Raw genomic sequence first — 23,418 nt, forward strand, 5'->3', positions numbered from 1 at the left:
GCAAAAAACACAAAATAAATGGTAAAAATTTTCCTTAAAGGACCATACTTCTATATGGGATTTGACAGACAATTACACCCTGTAAGACTTATCTAGAGATCTTGTCTTGCTGATCATTTTTTAAATCAAAAATTTCTCTCTATCTACTATATTTTCTAGAAATAGGCGAAAATTAAAAAAATGGTAATCTTTGTAATTTAATGTGGTAACTTCTATAATACTCTCAGTTTCTAAATATATTTTTAAATTATTAATTGGGTATTTAAGAAAAGTATGATATAAATCAGACAGATTCCAAAGCATTGATAACTGAGTTGAAATAACCTTGGGACTAACATTTAAATTTTCAAATGATTTTGTCATGGGCTTATTTTAGTGTCTGAGAGGGAAATGCTTTATGAGTAGGTATGAAATGAAAATGTAAAAGTGACATATCATTGTTTCAAGATCACTTAATTTTAACATATATTTCAGAACATACCAAAACCATGAATGATCTCATCTATAAATCAAATCCATATATACTGTGGATTATAAGAATAAAAAATCTATTTTCCAAACTTCTACCTTTTTTCAAAATTCATAATGAGTTTTTAAAGATAATAACAATTCATAAACAATCTAAAGGCAGTTTATTAAAAGCTTTTCATGCATTCTACCTTAATAAATATCGCTTCAAAATATAAAGATTGATCAATTGGTTTATTTTACGTTGAAAACGACTGTCAGTACAAAAGGTGGGAAAACATTAGCAGATAGAGATACCACTGATAAACTGGTAATCCTATCAATTATGATAGAAGTCAAGTGCATATGCCATGAACAGATTTGACACTCCCAACCTCAGTGTTGACAGGCTAATAGTCTCTGTCAATGAATTTCTAAGACCACTTGTCCACCTAGCAGTTCAATTATAAAAAAATAATAATGTTGCATTAAAAACCAAAAAAAGATACCACAAATTGTTGCAGTTTTGATCATAGGGCATGTTGGGAAAGTTGTGATGATCACAAAATTATAAACTTCCATTTTTTATAGCAATTTTCATAGCACGATTTGTAGGTTTTTCCTTAAATAGCAATTATTAATCTTACAGTTTTGTGCATAGTTCAGCAATGGCAAGGATAATGAACGCACTAAATAATTAGAGAATTTAGAGTTGTATCTCCTGATATAAAGAATAACATATCCTTAGCTGTATTTGCAATATATTAATAAAATCATGAGAAGTCTACTGGCGTTGAAAAGTAATTCAAAAGGGGGAGACCATTGGAATGTAAAATAACAACTATGTAAAAACTGTTAGAGTATCTGATCTTTTCTATGATTTCCATCACCAAATCACATATACTGAAGCTAAGAACTATCACAGTGACTGAGCACAGATTTAATTTAATATTAAATATTATTGTCTAATTGTCCAGTGACATTTCTTGCACTCCATCTGTTACTTCCTTCTTTTTCTCCTTTTTCTTCCCCCCTTCTTTTGTTTTTTTCTGTTTCTTTGTCTCCTCTTGATCAATTGGTGCTGGTCTAACAAATGGAATCTTTTCTTTAAACCCTGAAAAATATATGATGTGCAAGTTAAAAACAATTGCAGGAAACTTATTGTATTCATATTTTCTAATATTGATCTTAAGTTGTGCTTTGTCTTTCATGAAGATTTTTAAGGAATAAACTTCTTAAATTTTTTAAATCATCAATTATTTTAAAACTTTTTTGAAAGTTGGTTATGGAAAATTTTCTGAATTACTTCATTAGAAAATGTTTCAGGAATAAAAAAAAAAGTTTAAGTAAAATTTACTTGTTTTCAAATGTTTCAAATGTCATACAAGCAGTACAAATGGCTAAAAAAAAACATTTTCATAAGTGTCTGAATGATCTGAAAGTAGGCAACACATTAAAGCTACTGATCAAATATGAAGTAATTCTGTCAAAAATGTGACAAAATATTTCATGGATAAACAGACAGATAAATGGATTGGATTAGCTAACAGCTTGGCAGAAAGGTGATTACAATATAACCCCTACTTGTAGAAAGGAGGTAAACTAATTCAATCAAAATTATTCTCTTCTTCTACATTTTGTTTTGCAGGTAAGATAAGACTACATTTTATATATATTTCTATTAAAAAGATATAAATATTACCATCAGGCATAAAATCTCTAAGGACTTCAGGCACTATCACTCCATCTTCTGTTTGGTTATTTTCTAAAATTGCACATATAACTCTAGTTGTGGCACACATTGTGGCATTCAACATGTGTACATACTCAGCCTGAAAAAGGTTCAATTAATAAAATTAAGTCTCTTGTGGCACACATTGTGTACCTACCCAGCCTGAAAAGGGTACAACAAATAAAATTAAGCATGTTGTGGCATTCCAAATGTGTTCATAGGTATCAATACAATTCAGTCTATACATCCAATATTTATGCAAAACTTGAAACACAAATATGATTACCAATCACATTTTCCCCTCTTTAGTTTTAATAATAAAGGAAATAACTATTCTTGGTAAATACAAGCTTTATTTTGACTTATAAGGAATCCACTATTCTAAATTGCACAAACTATCTATGAAAATTATTCCAGTACAATATAAACCAAATGGAGTATTAATTATTCATATTTAACCGACCGTGCAAGGGCTGTATAGCCAGTCAAGGTCGTTAAAAACTTCCATTTGTTTGTATTATTCCTATACATAAAAATATCCAAAAAATCAATTAATTTGACCTTGTAATAAAATGTCAAGATCAAATGAAGGTTGTGGGGATAGAAAACCACAGAATTTGATGATAACATCTTCATGTCAAACATCATAAATAAAAAAAAATTTTAAAACGAAAAAAATGTAATCCAGAAAAGTTTATCTGAAAACAAGAACCAGTTAAAAAAAATATGATTGATTGTTACTGGGTGAAAGTTCAATGTCAATAAAGGAGTCAATAAATAAGCAGGAAGAAGAACTACCACTAAACAGATTCATTTCCCTTCAGTCAGAGCGAGAACATAATTAAAACATGAACATATAAATTATGTTTGAATCCGGTCTTGATTGTTGCTGTTAATGATGACTATCATTTGCTTTACACTTTTGATAGATCATTCTTAACCCTCAATCTATTGTAATTCCCATGCTTTATGTGAGAAATTGTATCTTTTGTCAGGTATAAAGGATATTAAAGCTATAAATCAAGGTCTGTGATTGAAACTGTTTTATTGTTAAGAAAATTTCAAAAAACATATCACATAAACAGTGCATATGGTTCCTGAAGCAGAAGCCCTCATTTAAAGAAAAACTAAAACATGTCAAAAATTCTATCAGAAATAAGTAGAAAATGTATTAATAAGTTCAATGATACAACTTGAATAAATATACAGCAATACTTTCATTTTACGCTCCGCATTAAGTTGTGGGACACAAATAAATAAAACAGAATACACCAGTAAATCTGTCCTTAATGAGCATTAATTAGAAAGCAAGATAGTGAAAGCTACCGTGGATTCATTATTATTCCTGGGATACAAGTGTTTGTGATTTTCAAAGGTAAAGGTGAACCTCCTAGTCAATTTTTCTATGAAGCAGAAATTTTCTATAGGCTTAAAAAAACACATAAAAAAACATTTTTCCTTAATTTCAGGTTGAAACTATAGAAAATAAATAAATCCACGGTAATAAAGATATTTTAATACTTATTTATCATTAATTATCAAAGTAGTTCCTTATTAACAAGAACAGCAGATGCAGATTCAGTTGGGGACCAAGGGGATGAACCCTTTAATGAGCTACATATGTTGTTAGTGCATAGACATATTACTTGTCTCACTCCTAATGTTTCCTAGTTTGACCCTTTTCTCCTTTATTAAATCATTCATGAATTCAAAATGTATTTACTAATTCTTTAATATATTATCAATTATTTAAACAAAAGACATATAACCAGGAAGTAATAACATTATTAATAACTCAATTCTGTGTTATACTCTTACCTCTTGATTCATTTTCTTCACTTGTCCATATCTGACCTTTAACCTTCTAGCCTGGTAATCTAAACAATTTGAACAGGAGACCAGTTCCCTAAATGCACCAGAACCAGGAAACCAGGCTTCTAGATCTAACTTTTTAGATGCCGCATGATTTAAAGCACCTGAAATTAATTATTTGTCAGATTAATGAATTCCTTGTTTCAAACTTTCTAGCCAAATTTAACTTTAATTAGCATTAATTCAAAGGAAAATAGTTTTGTTAACTAAAAATTGAAGGATGTAAATTTTATGTGAGCAACATATACTTTTTCATAACTTCTCAATCCAGTGAGTAGGTGTTCCATAATTGGAAGTAAATACGAAAAGAAGAAGAAGAAGAAGAAGAAGAATAGAAGGTGGTAATAGCTTACACTGGTCTAAAGCAAAGATATTTTAAATATATATAATAATTTACCTGAGACAATATTAACAACTCTGTAAGGTATGCCTAGGACCTTATTAAATTCTTCAGCATTCCCAATCAACTCCTCAAATATCTCCCAAGATTTGTTATCATGTGGGGAAGTAAGTACAAACTGTTCTACCTGAAATGTTACAAAACGTGATAGCAATTGTATTCAAAGTCCTTATTACCAGAGAAAACTGGACTTGAAAAGAGATGACCTTCAAATGTTGGTTCATTATGCTTAGATATTACTGCAGCTGTATAACAAACTATCGAAGTAAGGTTGTCAGCTCTCCACACTTTCCCAAGTTCCTTAATGGCAAAGTTTGTGAGCTTTGGTCCTCGCTTGAATTTTGTTTGATCACAGGAGAGGGACAAAAGACTGTTTGCTTAATAGAAGCGCCCTGTGTAGTAGGTTTTTATCTAAAATAAAGCTCAATACTGTTGGGGAATGTCAGTATGATATAGGAGTTGCCAGGTCATAGTAAAACCTGGAAAATAGCTCAAATTACAGATAACTGCACATATACCATGTGAAGAAAACTTTTTAAAGATTCAAGATAAAAGGTTTTTTTGGTGGTTTTCTGGTTTTTAATGTGGTTGTAAACTTTCTAAGTGTTTCAATTTTTTAACCAAATGAAAAAAAATGTCCCAATTGTTTACTGTTGTGAATGCTCAATTTTCTTTTGTAGCTTATGAAAAAGCATCAATCATCTGGAATAAAAGTCAAAAACAGTTTCTATTTCATCCTTGCATAAAAGATTGTCTAAACACTGTAGTTTTCAACAGCATATAATTCCTTATATGGTATTTTATCATATCAAAAGCTAGGCTAATATACCAATCCCATTACGATATTGTTTTTCAGAAAAGGAATGATATGATATCTATGCTTATTTAATATGACACATCATCGTGACATGGTAAATCAACTCATCCCTAAATACTTCTTAGTATCTCAAAAGATTGGCTATTAAATAAACCATCCTTTGTTTGATTTTTTTTGTATTTCAATAATATTAATTCTCATGGAATTCATAAATAATCTAAACTTTTACAAATGAAAGACATGATTATTTTGATTTGTCATATACAAACAACGAAATTCTGTAAATAAAAATATTTACAAAGATGTTGCATCTGCTATCCAGCCAAAAAAATAAAAATAAAAGGAACTAGATGTGTCAAAGCGACACGAATGGTCCCATCTCCAAAAGTTGAAAAATCTGCAATTTCAATAACACATGTGGACACAAACGTGATGGTAGTCTCACAAATTAAACTAGAGGCTCTAAAGAGCCTGTGTCGCTCACCTTGATCTATGTGAATATTAAACAAAGGACGCAGATTGATTCATGACAAAATTGTGTTTTGGTGATGGTGATGTGTTTGTACATCTTAATCTACTGAACATTCTAGCTGCTTACAATTACCTCTACCTATAATTAACTTGGCTCAGTAGTTTCAGAGGAGAAAATTTTTGTAAAACATTACTAAGATTTACGAAAAATGGTTAAAAATTGACTAGAAAGGGCAATAACTCCTAAACGGGTCAACTGACCATTTCGGTCATGTTGACTTATTTGTAAATCTTACTTTGCTGAACATTATTGCTGTTTACAGTTTATCTCTATCTATAATAATATTCAAGATAATAACCAAAAACAGTAAAATTTCCTTAAAATTACCAATTGAGGGGCAGCAACCCAACAATGGGTTGTCGGATTCATCTCAAAATTTCAGGGCAGATAGATGATTACCTGATGAACAATTCAACACCGTCAGATTTGCTCTAAATGCTTTGGTTTTTGAGTTATAAGCCAAAAACTGCATTTTACCCGTATGTTCTATTTTTAGCCATGGCGGCCATCTTGGTTTGTTGGGCAGGTCACCGGACACAATTTTTAAACTAGATACCCAAATGATGATTGTGGCCAAGTTTGGTTTAATTTGGCCCAGCAGTTTCAGAGGAGAAGATTTTTGTAAGACATAACTAAGATTTACAAAAAATGGTAAAAAATTGACTATAAAGGGCAATAACTCCTAAACGGGTCAACTGGCCATTTTGGTCATGTTGACTTATTTGTAAATCTTACTTTGCTGAACATTATTGCTGTTTACAGTTTATCTCTATCTATAATAATATTCAAGATAATAACCAAAAAACAGCAAAATTTCCTTAAAATTACTTATTCAGGGGCAGCAACCCAACAATGGGTTGTCCGATTCATCTGAAAATTTCAGGGCAGATAGATCTTGACAAGATTAACAATTTTACCCGTGTCAGATTTGCTCTAAATGCTTTGGTTTTTGAGTTATAAGCCAAAAACTGCATTTTACCCCTATGTTCTATTTTTAGCCATGGCGGCCATCTTGGTTGATTGGGCCGGTCACCGGACACAATTTTTAATCTAGATACCCCAATGATGATTATGGCCAAGTTTGGTTAAATTTGGTCCAGTAGTTTCAGAGGAGAAGATTTTTGTAAAAGTTAACGACGACGGACGACGACGGACGATGACAGACGACGGACGACGGACGCAAAGTGATGGGAAAAGCTCACTTGGCCCTTCGGGCCAGGTGAGCTAAAAATCAGCTCAAAATCTGCAGGCGTATAGAAAAATGTCCATATAACTGTCATTTTCAAAGTTGTAAACCCTAAATTTTAAAAGAAATTAGCGGAGCGGAATGAAACTAAAACTTAATTCTGTAACTCATCATGGTTAGCTCACATACCAGCAATCAGCCCAATATCTGAAAGCATTCAGAAAAAAGATCCGTATAACTGTGATTTTTTTTTTTTTTTATCAAAGTCCAATCAAAGCCCGAAATAACAGCAAAAATTAGCCGAGTGGAATTAAACTTAAACTTGTTCTGTAACTCATCATGAATAACTCACAAACCAAAAATCAGCCAAATATCTGAGAGCTTTTAGAACAAAAAGTCTGTATAACTGTGATTTTCAACAATTTTTCAAAGCCCAAAGCCCGTAATTTTGGCAAAAATGAGTGGAGCAAAACAAAACTTAAACTTGATCTGCCCAATATCTGAAGCTGTTTTGAAAAAAACTCTGTATAATGGTTTGTTGCGGAATGATGGAACTTTGAACAAGGGTAAAACTATATGTCCCAGACCACTTAGTGGTGGGGCCATAAAAATCTTATTATAAATTGTTATGTAAAGTGCATGTTTATATATATGGGATTGGATGTCACCTACCAACCACCAACTAATGTAACAATTGAAACTGCTAGCTACTGCTCACTGATGATACCCCCGCCGCAAGTGGATAATATTAATAGTGTAAAAATATGCAAGCGTTCGGTAAACAGGAAGTTGTCGAGTGATGAATCTGAAAACGCATCACATGGTATAGCTGACTTATATAAATCCTGAAACCAAATTTCAGAAATCCTTGTATTGTAGTTCCTGAGAAAAATGTGACGAAAATTTTCAACTTGGCTATCATGTGTAAAATCATACAAGTGTTCGGTAAACAGGAAGTTGTCAAGTGATCAATCTGAAAACGCATCACACGGTATAGCTGACTTAGATAAACCCTGAAACCAAATTTCAGAAATCCTTGTATTGTAGTTCCTGAGAAAAATGCGACGAAAAAATATTCATTGGACTGACGGACTGACTGACAGACTGACGGAAGGACACAGAGGTAAAACAGTATACCCCCCTTTTTTAAAACGAGGGTATAATTAGAAAATTTAACACCAAACAGTTATATTCCTTTCAATTTAGCAGTAAATGATTATTTAACTTATTATCAAAGCCTCCATAAGTTTCTCTTTAGAACAATCTAGTTTTAGCTTAAATCAGTTTGTTTTTTTAATGAAAGTGGTACTGTGAACCACAGTTACTTACATCCACATCCTAAAGTCTATGGTGGACAGTTGTCTTGTTTTTCTATGTTATTATTATTTTCAAAAGATTAGACTTGAATTGTATCCTTAATCTTTTATTATATGTGGCAAGTATGTTTTTCATGGACCATAATTAAATTAGGAAATTTCTACTAGACACACTCAAGATTCACCTTCTGAAATCTACCAGTAGTTTGAATTGGTTCAATAATTATTGAAAGATTTTTTCATTTTTTTTACAATACACAACGTACAACAATACTAAGTCTGAAAGTGATTGAAATCTCCTCATGACCTTTAGGCCAGATGAACTAAACAACAAAAACTAACTCAATAAAAGTACAGATTGAAATGTACTTTAAATGTGTATGAAATGGACGCTTGATAAATAAGGCCAAATCTATTTCAATGCAAACTATAGGCCACAAAACTTGAAAACACCAATTATCACTTCATATAAAAGGTCTATATTTGACCAGTAATCCACACATATATAACAACATAGTAACACTAATTAAATGTGTGAAACCCTAATTAACAGATCAAAAATGACAATAATTGCAGTCATTATAACATTAGCTGTCACTTACATAAGTAAGTTAAAGCAGCTTATCTCGGGATTTACAGGAATATGGAATAATTAGGTGTTAACAGAGTATCAATAACACCCTAAGAAGATCGTAAACAGATCTCTCCAGATCCACTGAAAAAATCATTTTTAATCAAATTGTATAATCAATTAAAGGACATCAACCAAATAAAGAGTCAATTGATAATTTCCACTAACCAATCATTTTTGGCTTTTTAACTGGTTTTTGTCTGTTATGAATTTTTAAGATAATTGCAAATAGCCCAAAAAAGGGGAAAAAAAATCATCATACAAGGAAAATAACTCTTTCACGAATCTATTGACATTTTTGACAGTGTCAAACAATTTTAGATTTCTTTTGCAATTTAGTCTTAAATACTTCTCTAGCAATTGTAGTTTACATGTAACAATCATCATTGCCAATAGCTTACAAGGGCAGTAAGTAAGTAAGTAATCATCATGATCATACAGACTGAACTGAATGTTAATGTGCGTATTGTTATGAATTTACTTTTCTGCATTGGCTAGAAGTATAGGGGGAGGGTTGAGATCTCATAAACATGTTTAACCCCACCGCATTTTTGCGCCTGTCCCAAGTCAGGAGCCTCTGGCCTTTGTAAGTCTTGTATTACTCTAACTTTTAGTTTCTTGAGAACAATTTGGAGTTTAGTATGGCGTTCATTATCACTGAACTAGTATATATATTTGTTTAATGACCAACTGAAGGACGCCTCTGGGTGCGAGAATTTCTCGCTGCATTGAAGACCTGTTGGTGACCTTCTGCTGTTGTCTGCCCTGTGATTGGGTTGTTGTCTCTTTGACACATTCCCCATTTCCATTTGTTGTCTCTTTGACACATTCCCCATTTCCATTCTCAATTTTATTAGATATAAGAATGAGAGTTCTTATTATTGCGATTCTCACTCAGTCACATAATTGCATTAATAAAAACCTCACAAAAATTTCTTAATTTGCCGTATATATTGTGTCATAGATCAAAGTTATTCATTCAGTATGTGTGAAATTGAAACATCTATTTAGATGAAGATGAGCCATTTCAATTGATATTTTATAGTGTTGTAATGTGTAACCAGGCGTTGATATCTTAAACGTCCACTTCAGTAAATACTTGGATCCAAGTTGTCCACAAACAATATGGTAATACTAAAAACTACAACTAACTATATTATGCACAATGAACTAAAATATACACACTGACTTTTTGTCGATATAAAGTAACAACGGACAATTATATATATACAAATATAATACAATAAAACAGCCGGTCCTCAAAATGGGACGGTCTGTCACTAAAAGACAGTATGGCTAGTACAACTTGTCCTCCAGATGGGACAGTCTGTCACTACAAGACGGTGTGGGCTAGTACAACTTGTCCTCCAGATGGGACAGTCTGTCACTACAAGACAGTGCGGCCTGGTACAACTTGTCCTCATAGTGGGACAGTTTGTCACTAAAAGACAGTATGGCTAGTACAACTTGTCCTCCAGATGGGACAGTCTGTCACTAAAAGACAGTATGGCTAGTACAACTTGTCCTCCAGATGGGACAGTCTGTCACTAAAAGACAGTATGGCTAGTACAACTTGTCCTCCAGATGGGACAGTCTGTCACTACAAGACAGTGCGGCCTGGTACAACTTGTCCTCATAGTGGGACAGTCTGTCACCACTAGACAGTGCGGACTGGTACAACTTGTTCTACAGATGGGATAGTCTGTCATTACAAGACGGTGCGGCCTGGTACAACTTGTCCTTCCAGTACTGAGTAGGACAGTCTGTCACTACAAGACTGTGCCGGCTGGTTCAACTTGTCCTCACAGTGGGACAGTCTGTCACTACTAGACAGTGCGGATTGGTACAACTTGTCTTCCCAGTGGGACAGTCTGTCACTACTATACAGAGTGGACAGGTACAACTTGTCCTCACAGTGGGACAGTCTGTCACTACAAGACAGTGCGGATTGGTACAACTTGTCCTCCCAGTGGGACAGTATGCTATGTCAACAGTTTAGACGTCTTATTACATATGCAGTTTTAGTAAAACCTTTTTACGAAAGTACCCAGTATGTCCTCTGAATATCAAGGCTCTTCTAGCACTTAATATATCCGACGTACATTGCACGCTCTGTTGAAGGATGACAGCTCATTGACAGCCAACTGACAGTATCGAGTGCTGTGTCTCATTCTCTTATATACTCGTGGTCGCTACCACTATTTCCTTGATAGGGAAGTTTTCTAAATGTTACCCTTATGGAGCATAGAAAGTCCCATATGATCACCCCTATAACTTTCGACCCGGCCACTTATTTTCCCGCCAAACGTCTAAATCCACATAACGTTTCCTTCTGCATAAAATATGCATATACATGTATAAAACAAGTTTCTCTAGGTTTATAACCATATCGACCAATAAACATTACAGTGTCTTTTTATGTTGAAATATTAGACAACTATTTCAGATATGATTAAAGGATGGCAATGCAACTGTTAAAACAATTAAAACCTGCTGCATTTTAATGCAACTGTCATGAGTCAGGATGCTGTTGTTCAGTGGTTGTCATTTGTTGGTTTGGTTAATAGGTTTTCTATTTTTTTAAATGATAAGACCATTGGTTTTCCTGCTTTAACAGTTTTACACTAGTCATTTTTGGGCCTATTATAGTATGATTTTCATTGTGACTCAAGGCTTCCTGTTGAAGGCTGTACTTTGATCTATAATTGTTCACGATTTTTACATTGTGACTTGGATGGATAGTTATCTCATTGGCACTCAAATCACATCTTCTTATTTAAATTCTATTGGTTATTCACTACCACTGTATTTAAAACGTCTAAAATCTATGTTAAGTACATGTAGGTGATAAACACAAATATATAATGAACCAATCTACTCGTAAAGCGATCAATTATAAAGTAGATTTATAATCTAAATCAGCTTGGTAAGTAGATGGTCGATGACAATTCAGCCCAAACACCTGTTACTGCTGTTACAATACAATAATACTACAGTTGTGCTATTGCCAAACATTAAGGATTTGTTTCTGCATCATTGAATACAATGGCTTCTTTTAGCTTGAAGAGGAGAATAAAATCTAAGTGAAAAAAAATTGGTGGAAAAAGAAAGATTCATTTATTGAAATGTCAGAATAACTGATATAAAAAAAATATTACAAAGTTTAATATTTATCAATGAATGTTCTATCTGAATTGTAAACAAAAAAAAACTCTTTAGATAATATCATAGTAAATATAAAATGCATATTTTGACATTAAATGTACAAGAGAGGTTCTAACGTTACAAAACCACTAATTCGTGGCCTGGTCTGTAAGAAAATACAACAAAGTCATACAAATTTAAAAATACATAGTTCCCAGCATAGCTGTAACTTTTAAAATTTGTAAAATATTTAGGAAATTTTGGTATCAAATGAAAGCTGAATGACTTTGGATAATTGAAGATCCTTTGTTGAATTATTATATAAAAATAATAATAAAGTTGTATGAAACAGAAATAGGAAGTAATTTATTGCCTAATTTCCAGATCTGAAGTAACTGTTTTTGTAAGTCTAAACTTACAGTAACCAGTACGGTCTTATATGCAATTAAAAAAACCAAAACGTACAATGATTTTTCCAGCAAGGGTAACCAGATAGTATTGTTTTGATATGGAATGACTGTCACTTTATTTGAACTTAAAACGAAAGAGCTATATATATATGAAAACTTGAAACCAAGGAATTTTACAAAGAAAGCAATGAGACCAATAAAAAGTGGTTTTATTCCTGATCATTCCTAAAATGACAAGACTGAGTTACTGCCCTTTGTACCTTACATACCAATATTGTAGTATGTCAATTATGGCCATATAAAATACTACAGAAACATTTTCAAATGAGATGAAGTCTTATAAAAATAATAAGACAAACTAATTCTGTTATGTACACCTATTTGCAGATATCATTTGTCTGATTTCTCTAATTTTTACCCTAATTTCACAGTCCCCTGAACGTTGAAAATGATAGTGCGAGTGGGGCATCCATGTACTATGGACACATTCTTGTTTTTATTTGTATTGACCACTTCTTTCACAAGATAAAAACAAAAGAGAACCTTTTGAAGAGGACACACCAATCACCATTTATAATGCGCACTATAAATATTGTATTTATTTATTATTTATAATCATTACTGCAAAGTTTCAAAACATTTGGCTTTGAGCTTTCAGAGAAGTATGTTTTTGAAAAAGTTAATGATATACAAAGGATGACTACAACAGACACCAAGTGATGGCATAAACACACATTGCCTCTTTAGATCAAACATAAATAAAAAAAAATATCAAACTTTTAATAATAAACTGTCTTCCAAAATCCATATTTCATAAACTGTACACATCATTTATCAAAATGTTTTGAATAAAGCTGGAAGATTTACTGATAAATATTAAAATATTAAATATGCATCGCATGTACATACATCTATTTGATATCAAAATGCTATACTAACCTTTTCAAACTGATGAACTCTAAATATTCCTCTGGTATCTCTTCCATGAGATCCTACTTCCTGTCTAAAACATGTGGAGTAGCCTAAGTATTTGATTGGTAGGCTTTCGGTGGGTATCCATTCATCTCGATGATAAGCTGCAATCGGTTGTTCAGATGTTGCTATTAAGTATTTTTCATCAATTGTAGATTCATCTTGCTTTTCGCTTCCTTTCCCAACAACCTGCATACAGAATAAAAGAATTATTTAAGAAATAATTCATGGGGGCTTGAATTAATCGTGATTTTACCGCGGGTTGGCCCTTTATGACAAATATTTTACCCTGAGCGATAGCAAGGGGTAAAATATCGGCAAAAAGGGACAACCCGTGGTAAAATATAGATATATTCAAGCCCCCATGAATTATTTCGATTCTAATAGGACAAATACGGCAATTATTTTGGATCAAAGGGCTCTAGGTGGAGGCTGATATTTGCCGTTCCCATAAATAAACGCACCATTCAAATCGCGTAAAAAAATGGAACAAACTGAATAAGTGACATACTTAAACTGTTTACAATAATGTATTTAGATAGTTTTGGATGAATTTAATGACTTATTTACTCAAATGTCTTTAATGTTTAAAAAAAGATTGGCTTATATCACATTTTAGCATTGTTTGTTTACGTTTTCTTGTTGTGATGATTTTCGGTTTCACAAGCGTGTATTTTCCTGTAAAATGCTTATATTCTGACGTCGTTTTTCTATGACGTTGGGTAACTCATTCATTAAAATACATATGACGTGGGAGTACAATAGGAACAGCCCTAGCAATATATTCATATTTTACCACGGGTGTGTACTCAAAGCGTTTGAAGGACGTCATGTTAGAATTAAAAATAAAATTTCAATACTATATATAAAAGAGGGAAGAATGATACCAAAGGGACAGTCAAACTCATAAATCTAAAATAAACTGACAACGCCATAGTTAAAACAAACAGACAAACAATTGAAGTTTGAACACATGCATGACACAACATAGAAAACTTAAGAATAAACAACAGGAACCCCACCAAAAACTAGGGGTGACCTCAGGTGCTCTGGAACATGTATTGTGGTAAATCATTAAGGGCATCATAAATTTTATAGAAACCAATTGCAGTGAGTTTTGAAGTCAAATAAGAAAATGTTGACTTAAAAAAACATGACTGTACTCTGCTGATTTATTAAAAAACAAGAATGTGTCCTCAGTACACGAATGCCCCACTCGCACTTTCATTTTCCATGTTCAGTGGACCGTGAAATTGGGGTAAAAACTCTAATTTGGCATTAAAATTAGAAAGATCATATCATAGGGACATGTGTACTAAGTTTGAAGTCGATTGGACTTCAACTTCATCAAAAACTACCTTGACCAAAAACTTTAACCTGAAGCGGGACAGACGGATGGACTGACGAACCGACGCACAGACCAAAAAACATAATGCCCCTCTACTATCGTAGGTGGGGCATAAAAACAAGAATATCTGACCATAGGACACCCGAACTAACAAGCTACAATGAGCACATTTCCATTATCAGTGAACCATGAAAAATTTTTTATTCATTTAAAAGTTAACCTAATATTGAACAATTGTACTAAGTTTCAATGGGATGTGACAATGTACTACGTTAACCCATATTACTGTTCCCAGTGCTGCACCCTGCAGGGAACATAGAAATAACTGACGTTTAGTCGTCAGGTCTTGTTTGAGCTCTCACATGTACAAATCTTGACAGATATTTTTTAAAACTTATATGATAGGTTTATATCAAGATGTTTTAGATGAGTTCAAAGTCAGTGCCAATCAATTATTTCTTTTAAGATTTATTATGAACATGTGCACTCATACCACATCTTTCTATATCTATACTATGTGTACCAAGTTTTGGTTCATGTGACCAAAAACAGCCCTTAACCCAATCTTTAACCTGAAAAGGGACAGATAGATAAAGGGAAGCAAGCACTTACAGAAAACATAATGTAAATGTGTTTTTGCATATGTGAAATAAAAAATCTTTGCAAAGGGCATGGCAACTTGCAACAGTGCCCTAGAAGGTAATACACAATACATAAAAAATAGGGTCTGTTTCACATCAATACAAAGCATCACATTTCAGCACACTTTTAACTATTTTAAATTTCCTTGTTTTTCTGTTTAAGATAAAAGTTCTGTACTAATGAAGCAAATTTTATATATAATCATAAATGGCTGATCATGGCTCTATTCATTTTTAAGGTTGAGAAGAAATATAACCTTATATAATTCTTCATCAAACTGAGCTAACTGTGCCACTTCCTGCATGACTTCCTTTCTCATGAAGAATGGAGTATAGAGAGGGACATAGCCCTTTTTATGTAACATCTTCATAGATAAATTAATTAGTGCCTGTTCCAAAAATACTAAGGCTCCCTGAAACAAAACAAAAATAAAAAATATATAACAGACATTATTAACTATTCCAATTTTTATATCAGATCTGTTATTAATGACTTTGTAGATGCAAAATACAAAATTTCAAAATGGCAACATAACTTACACATTTCTTAAGTCGTCTATCTCCTTAACACATAATGAATTTGAAATGCTATTCAAATACGTAAAACTATCATTCATGGCTAAAAATAATTTTTCCTTTCAAGATAAAATCTAATTGAGGTTTCAAGGGTATATGAAATGTGTTAACTTGCATGACCCTTATAAGTGATAATGAGTTTTTACAATTTAAAGGGTTTTTTTTTCTGAAAAATCTGTAATTCTTTAGGGGGGTGCACCTACCTTCAAGTAGTATCCTCTACCCCCAGCAGTAACTGCTCCTCTATCTCCCTCATGGCCGTCAACCATGACAACCAAATCTACATGAGAATATTTCTTTTTTGTAGTGCAATCTCCAACCATTCTTTCAATCCCATTCTCATCCTAAAATTTAAAAAAAAAATGAAAATATAAATGTTTTTTCCCATGAGTTACTAATCAAATATAATGTGTAATGGTGTATTAATATTATATAATGTGCCTGTCAACAATAGGCAGAATACTATGAACTCAGGAGTACAGCATTTAATACATAAAATATTATATTACAATAAACTGTTGAAACAGAAGTATGTCTTTTCAAAAGTAGCATTTATGTTATTTTAATAGTACCTCGCAATTGCTGCAACTAAAATAGTATTACTTGTACTTTAAATGTTTGTTATTTCAAATATTATTATTTATAATTAATCAATTTTAAAGACATTGCTGGAAAGACAAGACCAAATTACTGTACACTAAGATCTTTTCTCAAACCATTTTGTTTCACTACTTTCATGTTTAGAAAAACAAGGCAAATACAAATCATCAGATTTTCATTATTAAATAACATCAAGTAAATTAAAAAAAATCACAAAATTAAATAGCCGCAAAGTGTAATAGAAAGGGTAAAATGTTAAATACATAAATAAAGTATCCGTTAAAATAAATTTATATACAGTAGTCTGCAATAAGCAAGTACACTTCAAGAATTACATTACTGGTACCTCGTCATTGCTGATAATACAGGATTCATGGAGATGATTTCCTATTTCTCTCATTGAATCATTTCTTTCTTTTTCATGGAGGATTACTGTGTCATCGTTTTTCTTCATAAGGTCATCAATCATAACTCGGATCTGTTTAATTTGTACGACTGTGTATGTCTAAAATTAGAAAGAAAGAAAAATATATAATAATCAATTAATCAGACTTCTTAATGAAAAATGCAACATACTCTAGTTTACTATTATTTACCATCTATGATACTTGATAAATGTCCAAGTGTTAAAACTTGCTTTCAGTTATTTGAGTATTCCTCAATTGGTACTTTTGTTTTTAGTCTGTACCTTTCTGACGTGTCAAGACTTTTCCAACCCATTTTCCAATGTGTTCTTATGATGTACTGTAACACCACTGTCTGAGGGAAGAGGATGTGCCTATCCCAAGTCACTCTCGTAAGAAATGAAATTCAACAGATTCACAATTTTGTGTACAAGAGATGGAATATGGATGCAAAGTATTACTAATATTAGTTTAACATACACACCTTTACATGGTCAGCTGTTAGATTTTCTATTGCGTCTGCAAAGCCATCTGGTAATGATTCATTATCTCCTTGTGGTTCTTTGTTCTACAAATATAGATATATCAGACATGAACATTGTTCATATGACTCAAACTAAAATTTAGGTCCATCCTCTATGTTTACTACTCAAGGATAAACATACATTTGTTTACATATTGTGCCAGTTAGATGCCTGCAACCATATTAAGTCTGACCTAAGAACTGGCATACACAAAGAGCTACATGTACTACATATATAATATTGATGTCTTTATATGAAAATCACTTTTGATTTTAAAACTAACAATGATTTTTTTTTTAGATTTTATGATGTTAAAAAGATAAGAATACATAAACAATGTAAATGTAGCTTCAAAGTAAATTATAATATTCAATGTCCTTACAAATTTGTTCCGTCTTTAAAATTGTTTTTTTCAACCTTGTCTATTGTTGTCACTAAATGTGTGCCACTATACATTTTTGGTAAACAGGATTAAGAACATTGAAGAAACTGAAAACGTTTCACACAATTTAAACTTAAAGCAATAAAGCACCTTAAGTGTCTGAAATGCAACAAATATGTGTTATGGACAGACAATGGTTAACCAGTATACCACCTTTTAAGTTTTAGAGAGGCAGGATGCAACAAATTGAAAATATACCTTCATTTTTTCTCCTATAACTTTACTACACATGTTTTTCTTCTGATTGAGCAAATCAGCCAAGAATCTTGCTGAAAAAGAAAAACAATTAAGCTTAAAATATATCTGTTATGTCATATAAAGATAAGAAGATGTGGTAAGAACTCTCAACCAGACATGATGACATATAACAACTATAGATCACTGTACGGCCTATAATTATTTGTATCTAACCAATGAATTCAGCTGATAAAAAATAAGCATCACATAATCAGTTATAAGAATGCACTTTTATCATAAACATCATGATAATGCATGCAAAAGCAACTCTGTGAAGTTGGCATCAGAGTAACAATAAGACATATTATAAGAGGATTAACCTTTGATCAAATATTTATCATGTTTAAGTTGTATTTTTCAATACTAGACAATTCTGCCATACTTCCAGTTCAGTCATGCTTTTTTTTGCCACAATTGTTCCTGCCATATAAACTATTTTGAACGTCATCATCATGATCATGGTCATACTTTGTAAAGTCATTTCAAAAATGTTTTAATTTTTTGCTATTTTAGCATTTTGCATTGAATTCAGTGATGATATCAATTAACATGAGATTATTTGACAACACATTCAGTCACAAAAGGTTGGGCCATAAACATGTCATTTATCATGTTTATAGAAAACAGTTACATTAAATAAAAGCTACAAATGTTCTTTTGAATTGTAAAATCAAATCTTATGAAATAAAAACAGCAAGCCCTTAATGCATGTAATGAAATAAAAAAAAAAATGTATGAGAATTATGAGAAAAATAAAACTAAAACTTCATCATTTGTTCATCACAGATCATCACCAGAAGTCTGACTTTTTTTGGATCAAAACTGACTTATTTGTGATAATTAAAAGTAAAAAAATTTACAGTGTAGGTTATTCAAAGATAAAATTTCTTGAATCCCATATTAAGGGGAATCTTTGATATTCTTGCCAAATGATAATTTTAGGTGCATGACGATAAAATGTACACTTTCTTTTAGAAGATAAAAAAATCAACTGATATTGCAGATGCATCAAGTTATTTTTTTTCCAAAAATGACCTGTACGATAATTATTTGAGACTTCTGATGAATGACAATAGCAAAACGTTGACAAATCACAGCAAAATGTTAACCAATTTGATGCTAATTATATACAATGTAATGGTAGCCCAAAATTAACACTTGAACCCTGACGGTATAGGGCATTACTACGTTCTTGCATGTCATGCTTTGGACAACAGTTCTTATATTTCATTGGACACTTGATTTTTTTGGATAAAGCCATCCATAAAACCTACAAAATTCCGTACCCCACTTTAAAAGTATTTTCATAGTAAAGAATGATAATAATTTAGACAACAATATGACCAGGTGAAACCCTGATCATTAAATATATTGTAGTTGTATTATTTTCGCAGTCATATAATTTGCTTTGACCATATATTAATTCGTTATATACAATCACAGAGCATATATCGCCTTATTAATGACATTCACCATAGCCATATTTTTATATATCCTGATATCTTAAATTTTCATGTGATTGCATCATCATATTGTTATTTTTTCAGGTGACATGAAACCAATATGTCTCTTCTAGTCTTGTCAATGGAGACAAACGGGTTTACAAAACAGGTATATGAAGCTTTACCTGACTTTTTAAATGAAATGAATGAGTTAGTCTAAAAATCAGTCAGCGGTGATTCATAACAGACTACCTTTTCTCCACAGTTTGTCATGTTCAACGACTTTATCAACTAAAGTCACATCTTTAAACCTTTTTGCTTGGTTCTCGCGAATTTTAGATGGGTCTCCACCCTTCTCTGCACGGAATAATTCAATGTCTAACACCATTTTTAAGTCAATTCGATTCAGCTGTCAAGACCGGTCCAACGTGTGGCAATAATTATCTGCCCTTGTTGGAATCGTTGTTTTCATACTTGACAGCAACTGTAAGATTTCATATCTATAAACGCAAAGGTGATTCAGTGGTGTCCGACAGATAGAACAACTAAAAGCTTTTTTCAAAAAGCTTGGCCCATGCGGCACATGTCTACGACTCAACAAAAAAAATAATAACTGTACAAAGTAACATGTATTAGAAATACTTATTATTATCAAACTATTCGCTCTAATAGGTCTCTGTAGACAAGTTAGAGGTTACATTTATTTCCTTATTTTAGTTATCTAATTCATGCATATAGGAGAATTCATGTTCACCGATTTGACTCAAATTATTATATTAAATTTTGATTTTAAACAGTGATCCAAATTATAAAACGATTAACATTAACAAATTACAGGGCTGTCCTTGAGAATATGAAGCTTCGTTTCCTGTTTATTTTAGTCTAGACGCCTATCGAGTTGACCCTTCGAAGACCTCCGATAGTCATATTTATAAGCGATATTAACATAAATACATAGATATAAATAAAAAGATAGGGAATTAGTGCAATTGGATTTTAATAGGTCTGTTAAATTTGATATTATAGATTAAAAATATATGTTAATCGTAGTTTCAACCTGTATGTCCTGTATTAGAAAGATATTTTGTGGATCATATCAGGCAATCAAATGAGTTTCTTTTAAAGGGGCGCTAGCTACGAGATGCATCAAATATGTAAATTATGACTTGTGTTTGGTCAATCATTAATGAAAGTGAAATTGTGAAATAACAATTCGCTATTAGCAGCCAGTATGGTTCAATTTGTCGAAATAAGCTATGAAACATCGATAATGAATTATTCACTTGCAAGTGAATAATACGACCTCATTGTATCCGTATTCATGTGAACTTTAATTTAACATCTTAGCTAGAGACGGGTTATGCATGATTGATGCGTGTTCGGCTAAGAAAAGAATGCCAACAATGAAATCAAAGTGAAACAAATTTGATAAATTATTTGATTGACTTATTCGATACACCAAAAACAATCATTCTTATACAGGTAAAATCGAAAATTAAATTATTTTTTAGCCTTAAAAGGAAATCGAACAGATATAGAAAAATCAGGATTTTCTCGATGTATTGAAGACTCATTGGTTGCCTTCTGCTGTTTTCTACTCAGGTTAAAAACGTGAAATCCGACGGGTCCCGAATTTAAAGAAATTTACACCCCGACATCCCGACATCCCAAAATTCGAAAATAAAAGCATTCTCGGATACCGAAAGGATCAAACACGAAATCCCGAGCTTAAAAACACCCGATACCGACGTCCCGAAAAAGGTCCTGCGCCCTCTTTGATAGCCAAATACAACTTCATAAATTTCGCTTTTATAATGATATTTGAAACAAGAAAAATCAAATATTTTATTCAGTGTACTGTTTACTAAGGGGTCATCCATAATTATCAACCATTTCCAGTGTACAAAACATACACTTTTTCAGACCCCCACCCTCCCTCAAAAAGTGTACATCAACCATTTTCAGATTTCAAGAGAGGAATCAATCATTCTTAATAAAAAGATATAGAAATTAAACTAAAACATATCTGACTGTTTTATTTGATGACATCTATCTGTGATGCTTGTGTTTTGTCAGAATAAAGAGTACAAAGATTAGCGTTCCCCCTATCACACAGTGGGAATGGTAACTACAATGAAAAAGGGAACCTAGAGTATGCAAACAATTAACACGGTATTGGGCAATAGTAGCCAAGAAATCTTCTTTTCACAGCACAGTATTGCGCTATACCAGTCATGACTGCCAAATCACTAAAACCTAGTATTTTACAATAGCACAGTATAGGGCAAAAGCAAGAAATCTTTATTTGCACAGTATTGAGCAAAGCACAGGATTGGCCAAAAGCAACTTCAATCTCCTTTTGCACAGTATAGCGATATAGCACAATATTGCCTAATCACAAGAAATCTTCTATTACACAGTATTGCGCAATAGCACATGGGTGTACAATAGCACATGATTATACAATAGCACATGATTATACAATAGCACAGGATTGTACAAAAGCACAGGATTTAACAATTTCACAGTATTGTACAATAGCACAGGATTGTACAATAGCACAGGATTTAACAATTTCACAGGATTATACAATAGCACAGGATTATATATACAATAGCACAGGATTGTACAATAGCACAGGATTAAACAATTTCACCGTATTGTACAAAAGCACAGGATTGTACAATAGCACAGGATTTATCAATTTCACAGGATTAATTTATACAAAAGCACAGGATTGTACAATAGCACAGGATTTAACAATGATTGTACAATAGCACAGGATTTAAAATTGAGAATGGAAATGGGGAATGTGTCAAAGAGACAACAACCCGACCAAATAAAAAACAACAGCAGAAGGTCACCAACAGGTCTTCAATGTAGCGAGAACAATTTCCGTGACAGAATTGTACAATAGCACAGGATTTATCAATTTCACAGGATTAAACAATATCACAGTATTGTACAATAGCAAAGTATTGTACAATTTGTTATTCGTTTATTGTTTTAATATAACATAAATCAGGTAACTGGTCTCGTTTAAAGAGGATTCATTTTTGTCATTCCTGGAACACTTTGGCTTGCTATAAGATACGAGAATTGCTCAGTTGAAGACTTAATGTCGACCTATGGTTGCTTCACTCCATGTACTTTAGACTCTAGCAGATCATTGGTATTCCTTTCACGTCACCTTATTTTATATTTATGCTATTATTTAAAAAGTAATTGACAGCTTAGCGTTTTCAAAAATATTTGAGAAATGAAAATGCCGAAGAGTTAATACGTACATCCTTTATACCCGTACTTTCCCTTTGAATCTGTCACTGCTTAATAACATTAGGACTTTATTGGTAAATGTTTAAAAGTAGAAAAGGCAACAAGATTGCTCACAAAAATGAGTTGAAGTAAAACTGACTAACACAAAGACGAAAAGATCACCAACGTACAACACTGCACACAATGCTACATAGAATTTTAAAGATAAGGAAAGAAAATAAAACTTTGCTCAGTGCTCCGAGCACAAAAATCATGCTCGAAACATGAAATCCAGCAATTTGATTGGTTGATTTTCGAGTCTGAGTACAAAAATCATGCTCGAAAGTTTTATGACCGTGGGGCCAGGTCTCTAGACAATTTTGACAAAAACTTGAAATACTGCGCGAGCAGAACTTAAACAAAAGTTATACCCCAACGCCTTGCAAAAGTTACAATTGGCTGGGAAACCCCAAAACTATTATGATGAAAT

At 32.4% G+C, this 23,418-nt stretch overlaps 1 protein-coding gene across 1 annotated transcript; it reads right to left on the reverse strand.

The window, feature by feature from the left end:
• Positions 1–617: 617 nt before the first annotated feature.
• On the reverse strand, positions 618–20,137 carry LOC134728203 (serine--tRNA ligase, cytoplasmic-like). Its single transcript, XM_063592719.1, has 11 exons — positions 19,926–20,137; positions 18,193–18,263; positions 17,513–17,596; positions 16,971–17,129; positions 16,228–16,368; positions 15,706–15,861; positions 13,427–13,648; positions 4,449–4,578; positions 3,998–4,155; positions 2,150–2,279; positions 618–1,561 (listed from the first exon to the last, which is right to left on the reverse strand). Exons 1-11 carry the CDS (start codon positions 20,059–20,061, stop codon positions 1,413–1,415), a joined length of 1,536 nt encoding a protein of 511 aa, XP_063448789.1. The 5' UTR covers positions 20,062–20,137; the 3' UTR covers positions 618–1,412.
• Positions 20,138–23,418: the final 3,281 nt, after the last annotated feature.

The sequence above is a fragment of the Mytilus trossulus genome, chromosome 1 (genome assembly GCF_036588685.1).
Source record: "Mytilus trossulus isolate FHL-02 chromosome 1, PNRI_Mtr1.1.1.hap1, whole genome shotgun sequence".
Taxonomy (NCBI): Eukaryota; Metazoa; Mollusca; class Bivalvia; order Mytilida; family Mytilidae; genus Mytilus; species Mytilus trossulus.